This window comes from Oncorhynchus masou, chromosome 10, assembly GCF_036934945.1.
Source record: "Oncorhynchus masou masou isolate Uvic2021 chromosome 10, UVic_Omas_1.1, whole genome shotgun sequence".
NCBI lineage: Eukaryota > Metazoa > Chordata > Actinopteri > Salmoniformes > Salmonidae > Oncorhynchus > Oncorhynchus masou.
The window spans coordinates 13574173-13596273 of record NC_088221.1 but is presented as its reverse complement, the minus strand read 5'-3'; the positions used below and the strand labels follow the sequence as shown (position 1 = coordinate 13596273).

Sequence of the window (22101 nt, the reverse complement as noted above, 5' to 3'; positions counted from 1 at the left end):
GCATAGTGCCAACTGTAAAGTTTGGAGGAGGAGGAATAATGGTCTGGGGCCGTGAGCGCTGAGCTAGGCCCAAACGCCCAACATCATTGCCCAACCTCACTAATACTCTTGTGGCTGAATGGAAGCAAGTCCCCGCAGCAATGTTCCATCGTCTAGTGAAAAGCCTTCCCAGAAGAGTGGAGGCTGTTATAGCAGCAAGGGGAGGTCCAACTCCATATTAATGCCCATGATGTTGGAATGAGTTGTTCGACGAACAGGTGTCCACATATTTTTGGTCATGTTGTGTACAATAGTCATGAGACGCAGGCTTCCTTAGAGACGCTGTGTTCTTCTGTCATGACGACAATAACAATGTACCACTAACCATTTAGCGTAACATCAATTAAAATCAATGCCATGTCAGAGCAAACACAGAGTGGCTACACCAAGCAATTAACATTGTCCCTCCAAACTTTTCTCCCTCAGTAAGGCCAGATCTTAACCCATTTCAGTTCCTTTGTGGAAGAAGTGAAAAACACAGTAAACGGTCTCTGGAGTGACCATAGGTAGCCTGTCTGTGATTTTTTTACGAGATCGAAGGGCACCTTGGAGCGGTCAGTATCTGTCTCTCTCTACACAGTCTAGACTGGAAATCTGAGCAAACCTGTGGTTCAGTTATTTAGAATACACTTGTTAGAGCCACTGAACGCCTAGATTACCATATCGGGAGTCCCTTTTGGACCATGAACTCCAGTGACAGTGAGACAGTCAGATATGAATGAACCTAGGTGTAACTAGCTTAGCATCGTACCCTTGCGGAGGTTGGCCAGCGGTTCCAGCACGCCCCTGCGGAAGGCTGCCATAGGGTCCTGGACACAGGAGCGCAGACTGAGCATGCTCTGTAGATGGGGTTCCTTCAGCAGCAGTTCTCTGTAGGCAGTGAGCTGGGGTGCTCTGCACAGCAGGGCGGCGATACTGTGCACAAACTCTGGCACCAGGCAAGTGTAGGTGTTGTCAGCCTGGCAGTAGTGATACGCAACCACCTGGATGGGAGGAAAGAGAGCGAAAAATTGTTTAGCAACTTTAGTGGCTTAAAATGTAAGAGACCTTTGCTGTTTTACAAAACCATACTATAGTGTCAACTATGAGTAGCTTATATTGTTCTTGGTTTAAATCTGTAAAAATCTGGCTGTGTGACCTCAAAGTCCTTGTAAAGCCAATAGGCTTGTTGACTACAAGGCATTTGATGCAATACAGCAGCTCGGTATAGCAACTAAGCTGTCCCTGACCTCATTCCACTGCTGCCATTATACAATCGAATTTGGAGGTGAATATACAGAAGCCAAAATGCTATTTGTTAGTCTGAAACCAAAGCTGGGACTTGAAGGCATGTCCTTCAGACTCAACCCTTACGAAAAAAGATTACAGTCAGACTGCAGTTTAACTGTACTACAATGCAGTATAACTGCAGTTAATGCAGTATAACTGCAGTTAAAGGTCTGTCTAACTGCAGTATGCCGCAAATACTTATTCCAAAATAACACAGTTTTTTTTATTACAGTAATGTTTCAGTGTAACTGCAGTTACAGTGCAGTATAGCTGCAGTACGCTGCAATTACTTCGTCCAAAATACCACAGTCGACTTTCAGTTACTGCAGTTTCAAAACGGCAATCTTTTTTTTGTAAGGGATTTAATTGGCTGTCTCTAAACCAGACACACATAACCCACTCTAACCCACCTAAGCAGGGCATATTCAATAGGAACAAAACCGAAGACAATGGACCGAAACAGGGCAAGCCTACTTGAATTGTCCAACAATAAACGTTTGTTTTCTTTTTCGGATGCAAAATGTTTTGCGACGCTGTGAGCTAATTAATAGCACCCAGGTGTCATCCCCTACTCAGATAGAGGGTCTGATGATCAACAGGCTGAAGCAAAGCTCAACAACCACCGCTAACCTCCCCAAAACACTGGGCCCTAGGTGGAGCTCCATGTGCTGCCTGTGCCTTGTGCTGAACAGGTTCTGCTGTGCTCAAGGACACGGACATCTGATTTGGAACAAGGGGCGGTGGGACCCTGGGGATCTGTGGCTCTTTCTCTGTGTCCTAATGACAGTCAAACCTGGAGGAGCTGACACACTTTACAGGTACAGCAGGACAGGAGGAACAGGTGACTGGCTAGTTACTTCCGCACCTTAGCCCACCACATAGCAACGCTACCTCTGCATGGGTCTACTGCAGAAAGCAACTGCAGCCTTGCAGCCTGTCCCCAGGCACAATGACGTAGACGTCCCTGAGAGGTCAGAGAAACCGTTTGCCCAGAACACCACATTTACTATTAGATGAGAAATAGATTCTAAATATGTCCACGCAAATGTCTTGGACCTGACCGTGGAGTAAATCATGCCACTGTGACGTCTGAAAATGGTCTCATTTGCAATGGGAGAAATATAACCCTAGCCAAACTATAAATCAAGGATAAGCACTTTAGCTGTAGCAAAGTAGTGCACTAAAACCCAGGATGATCTCTGTCACTGAGTTCCAAATGGCAGAGGAAGTTGGCACACGATTGTAGCCCAGGACGAGGGAAAGAGGACCTTGAGGCGCTGGCCTGGCCGCTACCATTACGGCTACTGCCTTCTTAATTTCCAATTATGTATTATTGAATCGTCTGCTTGATAGCATTTTTTTCCTGTTTGGACAGACTAGGTTACTAGGGATGGCTTTGTCCAAAACCAACTCAGGGGGGCATCTTTTCACTGGGCATAATAATAAAGAGGCCGAAGCGTCAACCATTGCCAAAGTACTGCTACCATCTCTGCTGCCAAGACAGCCCCCAAAATGAACCTCGAGAGGTGGTCTGAGTTCGGTTCACTTGAATTCCATGGTTCGGTTCCCTTTTTTATGCCAATGTGAACACAAAGCTCCCCAGGTTCGCCTTATTTCCTCACCACACAATTAGACTACTGCAACATCGTTTCCCCTGCCATAAACCCTCTCATTGGTGCCACAAAACAGAGAAGATGATTGGATATTGATTAGCGATTGTCAAGAATGCACATCAATTCCAAAATATGTGTTTTAGTTTTTAGCTCAGATTATTTGTTTGCAATATGTGATTCATAGGCAAAGAGAGCTTCATCAGCTGTTTTTTCAATTGTGGGGTTGGAGTAGTGTGTGAAGACAACAACATATTTGGTGAGAATCACACCATATGGTACAAAATCCCTTCAACCTCTTAAAGGTGGAGATAATTATAGCAGTAATTACAGAATGATTTCATCTGCAGTTATTCTTCTGCTTTTTTTTCTGTTACCAATCTTATTTACATGTTAATAAAGTTCAGAGTTCATTTTAAAGAGGACTGAGATCGGTTCTTATAAAGAGTTGAATGCGTGAAAACACTGAGACAATGAAGTGAAACAAGGGGCTAAGACAAATTATTTTGGAACAATAGAGAGCTGTATCGGAGAGAGAACCTAGCCTCGCTATCCATACAGCGTGCGGCTGTGAGAAAGACAATGCTGTTAAGACACTGGGCGAGCGGTGTTGTGTTCTGAAAAGACACAGATGTAAGCCGATGTCCATTGTCGGGGATGGATCAGAAGGAAAGAGAGGAGACAGCTTGCTAATCAGAAATGGTTTCACTGTACAGCTACTCTGAGAGGGAGGATTCAGGAACAGTGAGGTACAATGTCTCCCAGGTGTGGACCATATTCCACCTTATGCAGGCCCCTCTACCTCATCAAAGAGACATGAACATCTGGTGTTTGTCACATCTTTCCAGGTGATTCTCCGCAGTACAACTGAACGTTTCCAGAGTCGTAACTGAATGTCATTCATTTCAAATTCAGGGACAAAACCTTCAAGTGTGATTGTGCTCATATAAGTGAATCAAGTGATACTGGTGCCTTATTGCAACTGCAAAAGCCTATCAAATACAGTACTTTGCAGACGCATAAGTGAGTGCCCTGGATAACAGGGTGACTTTGAAGAGAGGCATCTCCTTTTTATTTAGCCGTGATGACTGAAGACGCAGCGTGGCGCGGCAGTAACTACACCACAGGTAGAGAACCCCTTTGAGAGTTAGCATTGAAAGCAGTTTAGTGCATAACTGGCATGAGAGATTCACGGAGTTGAAATACGTTCAGATGTGCTTCAGTGGCGCGTGGCTCGTAAAGGTTGCCAGGCACATGTACTCTCGATGGCGATGACTTGCTGTTGTCATCTCACGGCAATACTGTCCCATGTTAGTGCAGCACTGATCCAATCCATCCAGGGCAGAAGTGGAAGATCATTATGATGTCGAGGGATGTGTAAAAAACGTGTTGTTGAAATAAATTCACAGTCATGACATGGAGAAAGAAAGCATGCGCCTCTGAAGCTATTTTCCATAAGACGTCAGAACCCTTTATATGATTTAACAGCGTGAGGGACAAGGGTGAATGAAATGCCTTGGAATCCATCCAGGGCAGAAGTGGAAGATCATTATGATGTCGAGGGATGTGTAAAAAACGTGTTGTTGAAATAAATTCACAGTCATGACAAGGAGAAAGAAAGCATGCGCCTCTGAAGCTATTTTCCATAAGACTTCAGAACCCTTTATATGATGTAACAGCGTGAGGGACAAGGGTGAATGAAATGCCTTGGAATGTTTCAGTCATGCTTGCGTTCAATAATGTTTCAACTCAAACTGGCTAGCTACTTTCCTTATTTGTTGTGATTGAACGGCAAAGACACACCCAAGAAACACCTACATCGAACCACACCACCAAGACAACTCTCGCTTCCCTTCTGTCATGGCCGCTAGCATTTCTTAATGAGCATTGATGAAAAACAAGGCCAAATCAGGAAGTGCAGTCGCCCATTAAGTATTTCCTGAAGTCCCACAGTAATGTTTGCAAATGGCATGCTAGGCTGCAAGCTGGATAGTGGCGCAGCTTTCTTCTCATAGACGGAAGGGAATAAATATGAGGCTATAAAATAATATGCAAAATTACAGATGGATATTTAAAAATCTGTGGGAGGGGGAACTCTGTGAATTGGATCAATTAGGTGGTGAATATATAAGCTGTAATCACGCTTTAAACTCAGCAGGGTACCTCAGAGGCAATTTATACCTGAGCAGATCCACTTTGTTAGGCTACTATGTGTAAATGGATGGTGATACTGAAAACACTGTTCATATTTTAACCGTAAAGGATAGGCTACTTATTGAACTACACACAAATAACAACAAGCTGCATAGCCATGCCATAATACACATACATTATGGTGGAATAAATAAACCCATAAATAAGCCATTCTGCATTGACAGTCAGCTCAGATTGTAGGAAGCTGCTATCTCCATGTTGTGAACTGTGAGCGACAGCCTTCCGATTTGGGCAATTTACATTTACCATACCTGACGTCTTTTTGACCACACTGCTAACATGTTGCCCTGGCAATGCCGAGGTTGTTTGTGTCCCAAATGGCACCCTATTCCCTTTATAGTGCACTACTTTTGACCACGCCCAAAGGGCTCTGGTCAAAAGGAGTGCACTATATTGGGGATAGGATGCCATTTGGGACGTAGCCAGAGACGAGTCCTAGGGGAGTCTGGCCCGACACATCATGTGCCTCTCTCTGTGAACGACAGAATAGTGTCCCAGGCAACCACAACATGTTAAGGACACACAGTGGATCTTCGCACTCTCTCCCTCTCTATTGTCTTGGAACCGCCAAGCTGACAGCTGGGCCTGAGCGACTACATGTTGGATGTGATGTCCATTCGATGAGGGAGAGTTAAGAGGAATGGTTATTTAACTAAGCCCGGGGCTCGCTGCAAATCAAACTGGCCCGTGATGTGAGAATTTATTTAACGGGGACTCTGTGATTGTCTTTCATAAACATCCAGGACCCCAGGGACATTTTTATTATTCACTTGCTTCATATAAAAAGAAATGATTGTAAACAAACATAAATCAACTGAGTGCCGCATGCAGCATTATGTTTTTGGTTAAAACCCTAATAAAGTCTAACGGAAACCCAGCCTGGATATGAAAGGATGAGAGTCAGGGAGGCCCCAACAGCCTCCCTCCCTAAACCTCAGGTGGTGGATGGAGGGATGAAATGAAGGACAGGGGAAGGAGACTGAGAGAGAAGGGAATACTTGCCTCTGCAGTACTTCATTAGTGAAAGTGAATAGGAGCTCTTGGGACCTTGGACAATCATCAAATTCTTGCTATTCTGAGCACAAAGATACCATTTACAGTAACAAAATGTCTTCCTTGAACCTAACCGGTGAAATGAGACAATGCTCAAAAGCCATCATGTGTAATAATCACATTTCCATGCCAACAAAAGTCCAACTTTTAAAAACAGTTGGTCTTTTGACAGTTCCCTTCTAATCACAAAGGGAGTGTCACAAATATCACCTTATTCTCTATATAGTGTAACTTTTGACCAGAGTTCTCTCTGTGATTTGGGACACTGACAAAGTCACAACAACATCCCCAAAGGTTGGGTTGGGATATGAGCTGTGATCTGGCCAGGTGAACTTCCAGTACCTTGGTGGCCAGCCGTTTGACGGCCTCCTCCTTGCGTCTCTGGATCTCTGGGGTGCCGGGGCAGCTGTTGTTCCTCAGGGTGTTGGTGGCGCTGGGGGGCGGGGTGGGCTGGGGCGGCTGGCTGAGGGGGAGGTCTGTGCTCTGGGTGTCCCCACCACCTGGAAGGAAGAGAGAGGGAATCAGGGGCCATCAACAGGAAGACTCACTGTGAAGATTCTTCTGCTGGTTCACCATGGTCGCATCCCAAATGGCAACCTATTCCATTTGTAGTGCACAACTTATGACGAGCGGCATAGGTCTCCCGTAAAAAGGGATGTAATACTGTGACTGGATGACGTGCCTCAAATCCTGTTGTCCTTGCCAACACTACCACTTTATTCTCATGTTAGGGTCACACCCTATTCCCTATATAGTGCACTATCTTAGACCAGGGCATATAGGGGTCTATTCAAAACTTGTGCACTATAATAGGGGTGCCATTCGGGATGTAACTAGGGTTACTTCGTACTTTTGGGCGATGCGCTGGGGCTGTTGGAGGCGATCTGCCGCATGCGTCCACCGTGACAGCTGAGCGCCACCAGCCGGGAGATGACAGCCGTCTTGCCGAAGCCCACATTGCCTATGACCACGGCGCCGCGGCTCTCTCCGGCCTCGCCGCCGCCCTTCAGCATGTCCTCCAGCTGCTGGAAGAGCCAATCCCGGCCCACGAACACGGAGTCTGTGGTGATGCTGGGCACCTCGAACAGCAGCGGCTTGAGCATGATGTCCACCGGCTTGTAGGGAGCAAAGCGGGCTGGAGGAAACCAAATAAAACAGACAAACATTTATTCAGTGAGGGTTCATAAGAAAATAGTTCATATATAATGCATGGTACATTTACACAGGTGCTGAAAAGCAGCAAGGCTAAAAAGTAAAGAGACATGTTTCTGGTGTAAAGACAAGCCTTGAAACTGTTTTTGGCACTGATTATGGAACGTCTCCACATGAAACACTGTTTACACCTGCGCTGTTGACCATACCTTTTCGTCTGTTTCCTCTGAAAGCCAGCTTTCAGCCAAAATGATGCAATATGAAGCAATGTTCAACATTGCTGTGGATTGCGAAACTGACACACACGCTCAGAATGTGGAGCCCGAGCCCTAGCACCATCCACGATAATCAATATATTTTTTCTCCTGGAATTTCATCTGAACCGTCTTTGTTGTATCTCAATCTCGCACCATTTGAGGAATATAAATATCCCTGGCTCTGACATGTCAGTTAATCAGAACCACAAAACACTGTCTGTCAACAGCAGTCGTAGTCTGATAAGTGCTGCATGTCAGCCAGGCGATAAACACCTGCTGCAGGCCAAACATTCTTCTCAGGGCTGTTGAGGGGGAGGAGGGGAGATGCCCGGGCTGCAGTCAGTGTCCACCACACAGCTAGAGAAACAGAGTGGGCTATTTTTCCTCTGCAGCTCTCCCCCCCGGCTCTCTCTTCACCATTGCCATCTATATCTCTCTCTACCATCTCTCTCTCTCTCTCTGTTCCTCTCTCAGTCTGAGCTATGTACAGCTAGCTCCATTGGCTTGGCCCATTTTTGAGTGATCTTCAACAGTGCAGCTAACTTCAGCGCCGATTATTTCTCTGCCCCGCACACACACCTTGGCTGCATGAGAGAGAAACATCAGTACTAGCCGCAGTACCTGACCACAGCCAGTCCCCTCTGTCTACTGAGCGATGTACTCTGAGAATAGAGGTTTAGTTGGAGAAGTTACTCAACTGCATTCAAACAGCCATTGGCAATCATGTAGGCGGATGGCAAAGGTTGGCAACTTATTTTCTTTTTTTCCATTAGACTGCTTAAAGTGTCTGGAAAGCCAAACACATAATGTTCATAAATGTGGACTGTTGCACAACTTTCTGTCCACGGGGACATTTTACATAATACTAACAACTCTATACTGACAGCGGCAGTGAAAACAGAAGGGTTTTTAAAAGAGGGTTAAATAGTTTTGCGAGCATTTAATGATGTAATATTACATTATTCATGTCGTGATCAAATATTAACTCTGTGGTATTTCAGTCAGCCAAGACTGGGATTTAATACCAGGATAATATAAAAGAGTAATGTGCACGGTGCCAACGGAATAGCTGCTGTTTGAATAGCTGCTCTAAGGACAGGCCTAGTCGTTGAAAGGATATTGTGGGTGTACCATTCTGTTGTAGCCATTAGGAAACACAGGATATGCTTTTCTGTGTTCTATGGAATATGTTTACATTTTTCCCTATGTTTCTTTTATACGTTTGGTGTGCACTACAGTGGCCCTTGTTCTATGTTCTTAGTAGCTAGTTACTGTACCCTATTCCCTATATCGTGCACTACAACGGGCCCTGGTCAAAAGTTGTGAACTATTTATTTTACTTGGCAAGTCAGTTAAGAACAAATTCTTATTTTCAATCACAGCCTAGGAACAGTGGGTTAAACTGCCTTGTTCAGGGGCAGAACAACAGATTTTTACCTTGTCAGCTCTGGGATTCGATCTTGCAACACTTTCGGTTACTAGTCCGACGCTCGAACCACTAGGCTACCTGCCACCCCAAACTATATAGGGAATAAGGTGCGATTTGGGACGCAGCCTTGGTGTACAGTGTCCATTCTGTTAGAGTGGCAGTTATGAAGCATACCTTTAGAGTCCTGTGGTGCCCTCCCACCTGTGTTGTGCCAGGGCAGCCGAATGGACGTCCGCAGAGGAGTATTACGTTGTTCATCAAGATAGCTCAGGTCTTCCAGCTTGGTCGAACTGGTGGCTGCAGAGAAAGAGAAAACCATGAGATAATATGTGGGATATGAAAAAGACAACGAGCCTTCATGATTGGACAAAATCAGGCAAATGGCCATGAACAGTTCCTGGATCACAAGCTAAAACCAATCATGGAAAACATGTCACTGGGGAAATCCAGGGCTTGTCCTTAATATGCTGAGAGAAAAGAGGAGTAGGACATGTATCAGATGGGAGACACAGATCCAGGCTGACATCTCGATGGCAGGATTTCAGGCAGAGGAAAGGGAACGGTGGACCCTGGCATTGACAGTTCCCTGGAGGTGGTGTGGATTGGGCAGCCAGGTAAAATACAGCTGACAGGAGAGAAGAGGAGAGGAGCAACCATCCCCTATCCCCCCTAAAATCCCCCATCCTGATCCAACCTGACAGCTGACGATCCAGAGAGAGGAGAGGTATGTCCCCATTGACACTCCTGTGTGCTGGAGTACAAACAGAGCTAGTAACAACCTAAACACAACCAGTGTCCTTCCCAAATGGCACCATATTCCAAGTGAAGTGCACTACTTTTGACCAGGGCCCTGGTCAAAAGGAGTGCACTTACATAGGAAATGGAGAAACAGCCCTGATACGAACGTCAGGGAGGACTGCACACAGCGCCAACAGACACATTTACTAACTAAAGCCAGCCTTACTACAGGGATTACTGCCTGAAAACATACAGTAGGCTACAGCAACAACATTACAGAGAGAACTTAGAGACAGCACCTAGACCCAGAGAACATGCGTCATGAAGGAATAATGACTACAAACAATACCTGTCATGATCAGAACTAGAAGTGATAACAAACACTAGCAGTTTGCTGTACAGAACTCATCCTCCATCTCTAACTACCATCCTCGGTCTATGAAACCCACACACGGAGACAGACAACGTGAAACAAGGTCTCCGGTGTTCCAGGCAACCATGAAATCACCATGGAGACCCGGCTATCCTCAAGCCGGCGTCCTGTTTAACCCCTAGAAGTCTAAGCCTAACATATAGAATTGTTTTAAGATGGTCATACCATGGATCATTTAGCTATTTGATTGAGAATTTTAGGACCCCTGTAGGTATCAAAAAGAGAAAATATTGTATTTGGCCTTTAAAACTATAGCTCAAAGAAACACATTGAGTAACGCATTCTTAAATGGCAAAACAGACACTAAAAAAATGTATCATAAGGAATAAGGTTTTGAAATGTCTGTCCTAATTCTAGGAGATAAGAAAGCGCAGGAAATATATGTATTTTTTTTGCACAAAACTACCATAATTCCATGAATTTTCTTAACTGTTACCGGGTTACATTCAGACGGGTCCCGTGACACTTGTGGGGGTCATAGAGCAAAACAGAGAACAACATTGTGTCTGTGAGTCTCATCTTTCCATAGAGTGGTCATATTAGTTAGTAGGCCAAACCGTTCAGACGCTACAGACAAGGTAGCTCTGCCACTTTCCACCGCAGATCCGGAGGGCCGACATAGGCAGATGCGGTGGATGCAAAAATATCCAGGTATCTCTAGCTTAAACAGACGGATTTGGACTTTATCATGTTAATTAGATTGACGCACGGGTGTTGTCTGGGATTTGAACAAAATCAACTGCTCCACCCTGCCACTTTTTTCGTAAACAGCTAAATGGATGTACCAATTCAAGATTGTGCCTTCAACAGGAAAAATCAAAGACCTTCTCTCTCACTCTCTACTCAGCGTCAGCTGAGCCGGGAGGACAGACAGGACAGTGAGGGACTCTCCTCCCCAACTTACTCGGAGGAATGTTCTCCTAATTAGAGAGCCAGCCGGTGACAACAGAGCAGGCAAGGCAGCATGCATCAATAGAAACATTTATGTAAAGACCTCATTGTCAGTCTACCCAACTATCAACCTGTTGATGTGAATTTCATTTCGGCCACAAAATTAGAATAAATGAGTGCCTTACTCTAATTCAACATGAGAGATCACTTCACACAATGCAGCCAAAATGTTGAACCGCTCTTTGCTCTCGAATTCAATTCTCCCAACTGCCAACCTGCTGGTGCTGGGCAGTGGGTCCCCCTGGTATCACCACACTAGAAGCTGAAGTAGCTACTTACAGTCAGTCAGCGATAGCAGAGCCAGAGAGCTGGGCAGGACAGCAGCAGGTATTTAAAAACACTCCTCCTCATTCCCGGCAGGTAGCAGGCAGGCAGGCTGAGAGGCAGGCAGGCAGGGCGGAGGCCCTTTGTGGAAAAGCTCCACAGAATTATTCTCCCCAGTGGGCTGGACTCTCATCAGCGTACCCAAGTGAATCTTCTGCCCCAGCGCCCCCATCCATGTCCAAGCACACTGGCCGCATTCAACTGGTGACTGCGCTTGGCAGTCCACAAGCACCGCTCTCTCCCTCTCTCACAGCATCCACAGCATTAGCAGCACTCCGCGTAAAATGAATGCGGGTGCTTTACGAGATTGTCCCCCGCCCCCACCCACATGAATTTTTGGCAAGCGGAGGAGGAAAATAGGGTGAATAAAGCAGGGGATAAATGAAAGGTGGGAATACGGTGAGAGCTGCTCCCCTCCAAAGTGGCGGATTACAGTTTGCACCGGGCAGCCGGACTCGCAGAGGAATTAATCAATGATCCTCCCTGTTCTGCTTTCACAGAGAGGGAGAGAAAGGAAGAGGGGGGGTGAGATGTGTGGAGAGAGAGCAAGCGATAGAGACAGAGAGAGAGAAAGGAAAGAGAGAGAGCGGAGAGCAGGGCACAGGAGGAGAGCAGCAATGGGGTAGTGACAAGCCGAGAGGGAGAATGATGTAAGGGAGAGAGGAGTGAGAGACGGCAGGAGGGAGGGGGACAGGAGAAGAGACGGAGGGAGGGGAGTGAAGTCCGTGCGGCGTTCCAGCTCTAGCGCATCATTCATGCCCCCTGCTGACATTAGTGGACTGCAGTGAGATCCTTCTCTCTCTGCCTTCTCTTCCTCTCTCTCTTCCCCCCTCTCTCTACCATACTAGGCCCATTTAAAATCAGTATCCCTGTATAATCTACCAAAGCCATAATAAAGATATTTTGAAGCAGACATATACCGTTGTTTGTTAGTGCTAAAACCAAAGAAGGCAATTCACGAGCCAGTGTAACTTGTTTCAGAGTGGTGATAGGGATGTCTCGCAGATGCACTGAGCCAATACATGCTCTTTGATTTTCACCTGTAACAGAGCTCCTCGCAGCCGGCACCATTTCCCTCAACACAAAACTGGAAATCCTGTAAAAGAAGAAAAAGAAGAATACTTCTGTTCTGAAGTCCTCTTCCTTGTTATCCACAACTCTCTCAAGCCCCAACTCTCGCTCCCTGCTTCTCGTTCTCCCTCTCAGTCTCTCTCTCGCCCTCAATCTGCGTTAACCTCTGTTTCTCTCCTCTTCCTTTTCCGACAGCAGATCCTTCCTGGTTGATGTGATAGTGTGTATGAGTATGATACCTTGAGGTCTGTGTGTCGGGAGGAGCTTTGAAGCTCCACAGATGTGTCAGGATGTGTCCATTCTGATGAAAACAGTTCTGCCCTTTACATCCCTCAGTTCTCTGTCTCCTGGGTTGGAGCAGGAGGGGGGCTGAGCTGAACTGCTCTGCTGCTGGGAACGTCACTTTGCCTGCACCCGTGCACCAGCCCCCAGTACTTGCTATTTCCCAAATGGCACCGTGTTCTCAAGAGTAGTGCACTATTTAGGGAACAGTGTGCCACAGGGGTCTTTTCAAACGTAGTGCACTATATAGGGGGGAATAGGGTGCCAATTGGGATGCGCACCATTGTTATTTAGGGAGCTCTTGTATAGGCTTAATGCCTCCAGAAGACTATTGGCATCTCCCAGACTGCCACCTCAAATCCCTCTCTGACCAGCCACGCAAATAGGCCCAGAGCTGGAATTGAGTAAGTAGAAAATGGAATAGAAGTGTCTTGTACAAAGGTTTTGACGCGTAACCAAGTAAACAGATTACGTTCGATTCCTCGCTGGTGAGAAATTTGCTTGTTGGTTCATGATACAGACTAAAAAACAAGAATATGAAGAAAAAAAGATGAGGAGAACGCAAAATCTTGCATAACACATGATTTTCTCTGTTATTTTGTTAGCGAACACAAACCCTTTTATTTATCACGCTAAGACATGAAGGAATATACGAGGAGTACGTTGCTCCACTAGTGGGCACCGACTGTGCTTTGATCTAACCTGTTAGTGTGGCACAGGCAGCACACACTGCAGACCACATAGCAGAATACAGAAGAGCTGTAAAGCAGACCAGAGCACAACACCTTCACTGGAGCCCTGCAGTACAGTACCTGCATTCCCCACAATGCTGGCCAAGCAATACAGGCAAACTACATATATGGAAGGACTCAACGCAATATCAATGCTATAAGAAATAATTAACAATCACAAAAATAAAATGGAGGAAATTGAGGATCAGGATTTTGATTTTATTTGAACCTTTATTTAACTAGGCAAGTCAGTTAAGAACAAATTTTTATTTAGAATGACGGCCTATGGGACTCCCAATCACAGTCGGGTTGTGATACAGCCTGGATTCAAACCAGGGTGTCTGTAGTGACGCCTCTAGCACTGAGATGTAGTGTCTTAGACCGCTGCACCACTCGGGAGCCCAGGATATATCAGACATATTCCTGATATGAAGTACAGTCAGTTGTGGCTAATTCAATTCAGGGTGTACCGAGCAAAACTGAGCCAGTCAATGTCTAGATATGGTCGGAGGTGACGACATGGACTCCACGTGAACCATCAACATTAGAGAAGAAGTGAGCGGAGGAGTCTTCAGGGAACAGTGAGACTCCACATACACACTCTCAATCAGCGAATGGGAAACTTGACAATATAAGCATACCAATGAATCATCTCATAAAATCCATACGCGAGCAGACAAAACATAAAACCAGTTAAGCCTGCTCTAATTTATCACCACATACACCAGTGGTTAAAACACAAAACTTTATGATTTGATGTAATGACTCTATAACATAAGCAAACTTGCGGAACATCTGGGGACCACTGAGAGATGACATCAGTCGAAGAGATGGGACACAGCTGTGTGACCTCAAGTCATCAGTTCTGTGGGCCCCAGGAACCTTCAAGGAAAACTCCACCCAAAATCTACAGTATCTTTTGGTGTTTGTTTCATTAGTCCCTTGTTGACATAGTCCCAAAATGTTTTGCATGTCAGCAATCAAGTTTTCAAGATACATAACTTTCAAAATACAGAAATACAGCCGGTATGATGCATTTTGGAATTTTCCTTTAAGATATTCTCCAATGCATAAGGATCCATGATAACAAGATGCTGGAACAATGGCCGTCAACGATGCCCACTTCTGCTCAGGGAGGCAGGGCAGCTAGGCGGCGGACATCTGCCAGGCACAATGGACCAATCACCTAGACTCAGCAAGACACCCTAACACAAAGGAATCCCGAGTAGGGCAGCAGACTGGCAACTGGCAAACGACTGTGAACAACAATGGTACAAATGCCTGCCTGGGCAATGCCAAAGCAATACACCACTCAACCTGTGCCAAGGTGGAGTGGAGTGCCTCCTGGGTATATGCTATGGCCGATACATTCCACAGCCATCCACCTTAACGCCATTTCATTGTCTGGAGAAATCTCCAACAGCGGTTCATCAGGAGGTCTCGGGACCATGGATTTCCTGTGGCCAGTCTTAATATAGCCTTTGACTCCCTAAGCCACACTGAATGTCTTATTAACTGATGACTGGAAATAGCATGCTTTAATATTTGAGAGTAACAAAGAATGTAGAAGGCTTTGAGCGGAATTTTTGTCCCGAAATGCCCCGAATCTGCACTGGATGAATGAGACATCTGCTTTAACATACCATGGCTTTGTGAAATTGGACTTCAGCCAAATCTTAAGAGTTGACCATATAGAGCCAAGACTTCTACTCTGTATACTCACTAGGGCTGGGTATTGCTGGATACGACAGTATCACGATACTTAGGTGCAGATTCCATATGTATTGTGATTCTCATGATTCTATATGTATTGCGATTTGATACTGCTATTACAGTGGGGCAAAAAAGTATTTAGTCAGCCACCAATTGTGCAAGTTCTCCCACTTAAAAAGATGAGTGAGGCCTATAATTTTCATCATAGGTACACTTCAACTATGACAGACTGTCACGCCCTGGTCGAAGTATATTGTGTTTGTCTTCATTTATTTGGTCAGGCCAGGGTGTGACATGGGTTTATTGTGGTGTGTTTTGTCTTGGGGTTTTGTTGGGTGTTGGGTGTGTGGCTTAGTGGGGGTATCTAGCATAGTCTATGGCTGTCTGGAGTGGTTCTCAATCAGAGGCAGGTGTTTATCGTTGTCTCTGATTGGGAACCATATTTAGGCAGCCATATTCTTTGAGTGTTTCGTGGGTGATTGATCCTGTCTCTGTGTTTATTGTCACCAGATAGGCTGTATAGGTTTTCACACATTTATTGTTTTGTTTAGTTATTATGTCTAGTTCATTTTATTAAAGAACATGAATAACCGCCACGCTGTATTTTGGTCCGCTTCTCTTCCACCAGACAAAAGCCGTTACAGAATCACCCTCCACAACAGGACCAAGCGGCGTGGTAACGGGCAACAGCAAAAGGAGTCGCAGGAGAAGCAACAGCGGCAGCAAGAGCAACAAAATCTGGACTACACAACTTGGGAGGAGATAGACAAGTGGGCGGTCGACCCAGGAAGAGTGCCGGAGCCCGCCTGGGATTCGCTGGAGCAGTGCGAAGAGGGGCATAGAAGAATGGAGTTGGTGAAGCAAGCACGGCGGCGCGGATGGAAGCCCGGGAGTCAGCCCCAAAATTTATTGGGGAGGCTCACAGGGAGTATGGCGACGCTAGGTAGGAGACCTACGCCAACTTCCTGTGGTTACCGGGGGGCTAGGGAGACCGGGCAGGCACCGTGTTACCATGTGGTACGCACGGTGTCTCCAGTGCGGGTGCATAGCCCGGTGCGGTATATTGCAGCTCCACGTATCGGCCAGGCTAGATTGAGCGTCGAGCCAAATGCCATGAAGCCGGCTCTACGCATCTGGTCCCCAGTGCGTCTCCTTGGGCCGGCTTACATGGCACCAGCCTTGCGCACGGTGTCCCCGGTTCGCCTACATAGCCCAGTGCGGGCTATTCCACCTCGCCGCACTGGCAGAGCGACTGGGAGTATTCAACCGGGTAAGGTTGGGCAGGCTCGGTGCTCAAGAGCTCCAGTGCGCCTGCACGGTCCGGTCTACCCAGTACCACCATATTCTTTGAGTGTTTCGTGGGTGATTGATCCTGTCTCTGTGTTTATTGTCACCAGATAGGCTGTATAGGTTTTCACACATTTATTGTTTTGTTTAGTTATTATGTCTAGTTCATTTTATTAAAGAACATGAATAACCGCCACGCTGTATTTTGGTCCGCTTCTCTTCCACCAGACAAAAGCCGTTACAGAATCACCCTCCACAACAGGACCAAGCGGCGTGGTAACGGGCAACAGCAAAAGGAGTCGCAGGAGAAGCAACAGCGGCAGCAAGAGCAACAAAATCTGGACTACACAACTTGGGAGGAGATAGACAAGTGGGCGGTCGACCCAGGAAGAGTGCCGGAGCCCGCCTGGGATTCGCTGGAGCAGTGCGAAGAGGGGCATAGAAGAATGGAGTTGGTGAAGCAAGCACGGCGGCGCGGATGGAAGCCCGGGAGTCAGCCCCAAAAATTTATTGGGGGGAGGCTCACAGGGAGTATGGCGACGCTAGGTAGGAGACCTACGCCAACTTCCTGTGGTTACCGGGGGGCTAGGGAGACCGGGCAGGCACCGTGTTACCATGTGGTACGCACGGTGTCTCCAGTGCGGGTGCATAGCCCGGTGCGGTATATTGCAGCTCCACGTATCGGCCAGGCTAGATTGAGCGTCGAGCCAAATGCCATGAAGCCGGCTCTACGCATCTGGTCCCCAGTGCGTCTCCTTGGGCCGGCTTACATGGCACCAGCCTTGCGCACGGTGTCCCCGGTTCGCCTACATAGCCCAGTGCGGGCTATTCCACCTCGCCGCACTGGCAGAGCGACTGGGAGTATTCAACCGGGTAAGGTTGGGCAGGCTCGGTGCTCAAGAGCTCCAGTGCGCCTGCACGGTCCGGTCTACCCAGTACCACCTCCACGCACCAGCCCTCCAGTGGCAGCTCCCCGCACCAGGCTTCCTGTACGTGTCCTCGGCCCAGTACCACCAGTGCCAGCACCACGCATCAGGCCTACAGTGCGCCTCGCCTCTTCAGCGCTGCCGCAGCCTTCCTCCTCTCCTGCGCTGCCGGAATCTCCCGCCTGTTCAGCGCTGCCAAAAGCCTTCCTCCTCTCCTGCGCTGCCGGAGTCTCCCGCCTGTTCGGCGCTGCCAGAGCCTTCCTCCTCTACAGCGCTGCTGGAGTCTCCTGCCTGTTCAGCGCAGCCAGAGCGGCCAGCCTGCATGGAGCACACAGAGCTGTCAATCTGCATGGAGCAGCCAGTCTGCATGGAGCAGCAAGAGCTGTCAGTCTGCAAGGAGCTGCCAGTCTGCAAGGAGCTGCCAGTCTGCAAGGAGCTGCCAGTCTGCAAGGAGCCGCCAGAGCTGCCAGTCTGCAAGAAGCTGCCAGAGCTGTCAGTCTGCATGGAGCAGCCAGAGCGGTCAGTCTGCATGGAGCAGCCAGAGCCGCCAGTCAGCATGGAGCAGCCAGAGCCGCCAGTCAGCATGGAGCAGCCAGAACCACCAGCCAGCCAGGATCTGCCGGATCCTACTACCTGCCTGAGCTTCCTCTCAGTGCTGAGCTTCCTCTCAGTGCCGAGCTTCCTCTCAGTGCTGAGCTTCCCCTCAGTGCCGAGCTTCCCCTCTACATTTACATTTAAGTCATTTAGCAGACGCTCTTATCACCTTCTGACATCCAGTGGAACAGCCACTTTACAATAGTGCATCTAAATCATTTAAGGGGGGGGGTGAGAAGGATTACTTATCCTATCCTAGGTATTCCTTGAAGAGGTGGGGTTTCAGGTGTCTCCGGAAGGTGGTGATTGACTCCCCTCAGTCCCGAGCTTCCCCTCAGTCCCGAGCTTCCCCTCAGTCCCGAGCTTCCCCTCAGTTCCGAGCTACCCCTCAGTCCCGAGCTACCCCTCAGTCCCGAGCTACCCCTCCATCCCGAGCTGTCCCTCAGTCCAGTGGGGTTCTGGGTGAGGACTACTAGGCCATGGTCGGCGGCGAGGGTGGACTATCCTAGGACGCGAGGAGGAGGGACTAAGACATTGATAGAGTGGGGTCCACGTCCCACGCCGGAGCCGCCACCATGGACAGACGCCCACCCGGACCCTTCCCTATTGTTTTTATGTGCGTCCGGGAGTCCGCACCTGAGGTGGGGGGTTCTGTCACGCCCTGGTCGAAGTATATTGTGTTTGTCTTCATTTATTTGGTCAGGCCAGGGTGTGACATGGGTTTATTGTGGTGTGTTTTGTCTTGGGGTTTTGTTGGGTGTTGGGTGTGTGGCTTAGTGGGGGTATCTAGCATAGTCTATGGCTGTCTGGAGTGGTTCTCAATCAGAGGCAGGTGTTTATCGTTGTCTCTGATTGGGAACCATATTTAGGCAGCCATATTCTTTGAGTGTTTCGTGGGTGATTGTTACTGTCTCTGTGTTTATTGTCACCAGATAGGCTGTATAGGTTTTCACACATTTATTGTTTTGTTTAGTTATTTCATGTCTAGTTAATTTTATTAAAGAACATGAATAACCACCACGCTGCATTTTGGTCCGCTTCTCTTCCACCAGACGAAAGCCGTTACACAGACAAAATGAGAGAGAAAAAATCCAGAAAATCACATTGTAGGATTTTTAATGAATTTATTTGCAAATTATGGTGGAAAATAAGTATTTGGTCACCTACAAACAAGCAAGATTTCTGGCTCTCACAGACTTGTAACTTCTTCTTTAAGAGTCTTCTCTGTCCTCCACTCGTTACCTGTATTAATGGCACCTGTTTGAACTTGTTATCAGTATAAAAAGATACCTGTCCACAACCTCAAACAGTCACACTCCAAACTCTAAGACCAAAGAGCTATCAAAGGACACCAGAAACAAAATTGTAGACCTGCACCGGGCTGGGAAGACTGAATCTGAAATAGGTAAGCAGCTTGGTTTGAAGAAAACAACTGTGGGAGCAATTATTAGGAAATGGAAGACATACAAGACCACTGATAATCTCCCTCGATCTGGGGCTCCACGCAAGATCTCACCCCGTGGGGTCAAAATGATCACAAGAACGGTGAGCAAAAATCCCAGAACCACACGGGGGGACCTAGTGAATGACCTGCAGAGAGCTGGGACCAAAGTAACAAAGCCTACCATCAGTAACATACTACGCCGCGAGGGACTCAAATCCTGCAGTGCCAGACCTGTCCCCCTGCTTAAGCCAGTACATGTCCAGGCCCGTCTGAAGTTTGCTAGAGAGCATTTGGATGATTCAGAAGAAGATTGGGAGAATGTCATATGGTCAGATGAAACCAAAATATACATTTTTGGTAAAAACTCAACTCGTTGTGTTGGGAGGACAAAGAATGCTGAGTTGAATTCAAAGAACACCATACCTATTGTGAAGCATGGGGGTGGAAACATCATGCTTTGGGGCTGTTTTTCTGCAAAGGGACCGGGACGACTGATCCGTGTAAAGGAAAGAATGAATGGGGCCATGTATCGTGAGATTTTGAGTGAAAACCTCCTTCCATCAGCAAGGGCATTGAAGATGAAACGTGGCTGGGTCTTTCAGCATGACAATGATCCCAAACACACCGCCCGAGCAACGAAGGAGTGGCTTCGTAAGAAGCATTTCAAGGTCCTGGAGTGGACTAGCCAGTCTCCAGATCTCAACCTCATAGAAAATCTCTGGAGGGAGTTGAAAGTCTGTGTTGCCCAGCAACAGCCCCAAAACAGCACTGCTCTAGAGGAGATCTGCATGGAGGAATAGGCCAAAATACCAGCAACAGTGTGTGAAAACCTCGTGAAGACTTAGAGAAAACGTTTGACCTCTGTCATTGCCAACAAAGGGTATATACCAAAGTATTGAGATAAACTTTTGTTATTGACCAAATACTTATTTTCCACCATCATTTGCAAATAAATTCATTAAAAATCCTACAATGTGATTTTCTGGATTTTTTTCCCCATTTTGTCTGTCATAGTTGAAGTGTACCTATGATGAAAATTACAGGCCTCTCATCTTTTTAAGTGGGAGAACTTGCACAATTGGTGGCTGACTAAATATTTTTTTGCCCCACTGTATATTGCAATTATTTTGATGTTCCAAACATACTGCTCACTGTAAAGTATGTGTGCTGCAGAGAGACAAGAGAGCCATAACAAAAACCTGTTTTGATCAGTCATGGAAATAAATGTACTGAAAACATGTTGGCTCACTATTTAAAAGAAGATGGAGAACAAACTATAGGGTAAAAATACCGGAGTTTTGGCAAAGATACAGCCGACTAGCGCGAGCTAACGCTACAGTGCCTTGCGAAAGTATTCGGCCCCCTTGAACTTTGCGACCTTTTGCCACATTTCAGGCTTCAAACATAAAGATATAAAACTGTATTTTTTTGTGAAGAATCAACAACAAGTGGGACACACTCATGAAGTGGAACGACATTTATTGGATATTTCAAACTTTTTTAACAAATCAAAAACTGAAAAATTGGGCGTGCAAAATTATTCAGCCCCCTTAAGTTAATACTTTGTAGCGCCACCTTTTGCTGCAATTACAGCTGTAAGTCGCTTGGGGTACGTCTCTATCAGTTTTGCACATCGAGAGACTGAAATTTTTTCCCATTCCTCCTTGCAAAACAGCTCAAGCTCAGTGAGGTTGGATGGAGAGCATTTGTGAACAGCAGTTTTCAGTTCTTTCCACAGATTCTCGATTGGATTCAGGTCTGGACTTTGACTTGGCCATTCTAACACCTGGATATGTTTATTTTTGAACCATTCCATTGTAGATTTTGCTTTATGTTTTGGATCATTGTCTTGTTGGAAGACAAATCTCCGTCCCAGTTTCAGGTCTTTTGCAGACTCCATCAGGGTTTCTTCCAGAATGGTCCTGTATTTGGCTCCATCCATCTTCCCATCAATTTTAACCATCTTCCCTGTCCCTGCTGAAGAAAAGCAGGCCCAAACCATGATGCTGCCACCACCATGTTTGACAGTGGGGATGGTGTGTTCAGAGTGATGAGCTGTGTTGCTTTTACGCCAAACATAACATTTTGCATTGTTGCCAAAAAGTTTAATTTTGGTTTCATCTGACAAGAGCACCTTCTTCCACATGTTTGGTGTGTCTCCCAGGTGGCTTGTGGCAAACTTTAAACAACACTTTTTATGGATATCTTTAAGAAATGGCTTTCTTCTTGCCACTCTTCCATAAAGGTCAGATTTGTGCAATATACGACTGATTGTTGTCCTATGGACAGAGTCTCCCACCTCAGCTGTAGATCTCTGCAGTTCATCCAGAGTGATCATGGGCCTCTTGGCTGCATCTCTGATCAGTCTTCTCCTTGTATGAGCTGAAAGTTTAGAGGGACGGCCAGGTCGTGGTAGATTTGCAGTGGTCTGATACTCCTTCCATTTCAATATTATCGCTTGCACAGTGCTCCTTGGGATGTTTAAAGCTTGGGAAATCTTTTTGTATCCAAATCCGGCTTTAAACTTCTTCACAACAGTATCTCGAACCTGCCTGGTGTGTTCCTTGTTCTTCATGATGCTCTC

General features: G+C 46.7%; 1 protein-coding gene across 4 annotated transcripts in view; it reads right to left on the bottom strand.

Moving 5' to 3' along the window:
* Window positions 1–22101, bottom strand: part of LOC135547173 (protein TANC1-like) — a 185044-nt gene that overhangs the window by 39413 nt on the left and 123530 nt on the right. For all 4 annotated transcript variants that reach the window (XM_064975908.1, XM_064975910.1, XM_064975909.1 and 1 more), the window contains exons 8-11: window positions 9198–9320; window positions 7036–7320; window positions 6528–6685; window positions 791–1022 (exon numbers count right to left, since the gene is read on the bottom strand). In XM_064975908.1, the coding sequence (XP_064831980.1) occupies window positions 791–1022; window positions 6528–6685; window positions 7036–7320; window positions 9198–9320 (798 nt within the window). The remainder of the gene's footprint in view (window positions 1–790; window positions 1023–6527; window positions 6686–7035; window positions 7321–9197; window positions 9321–22101) is intronic.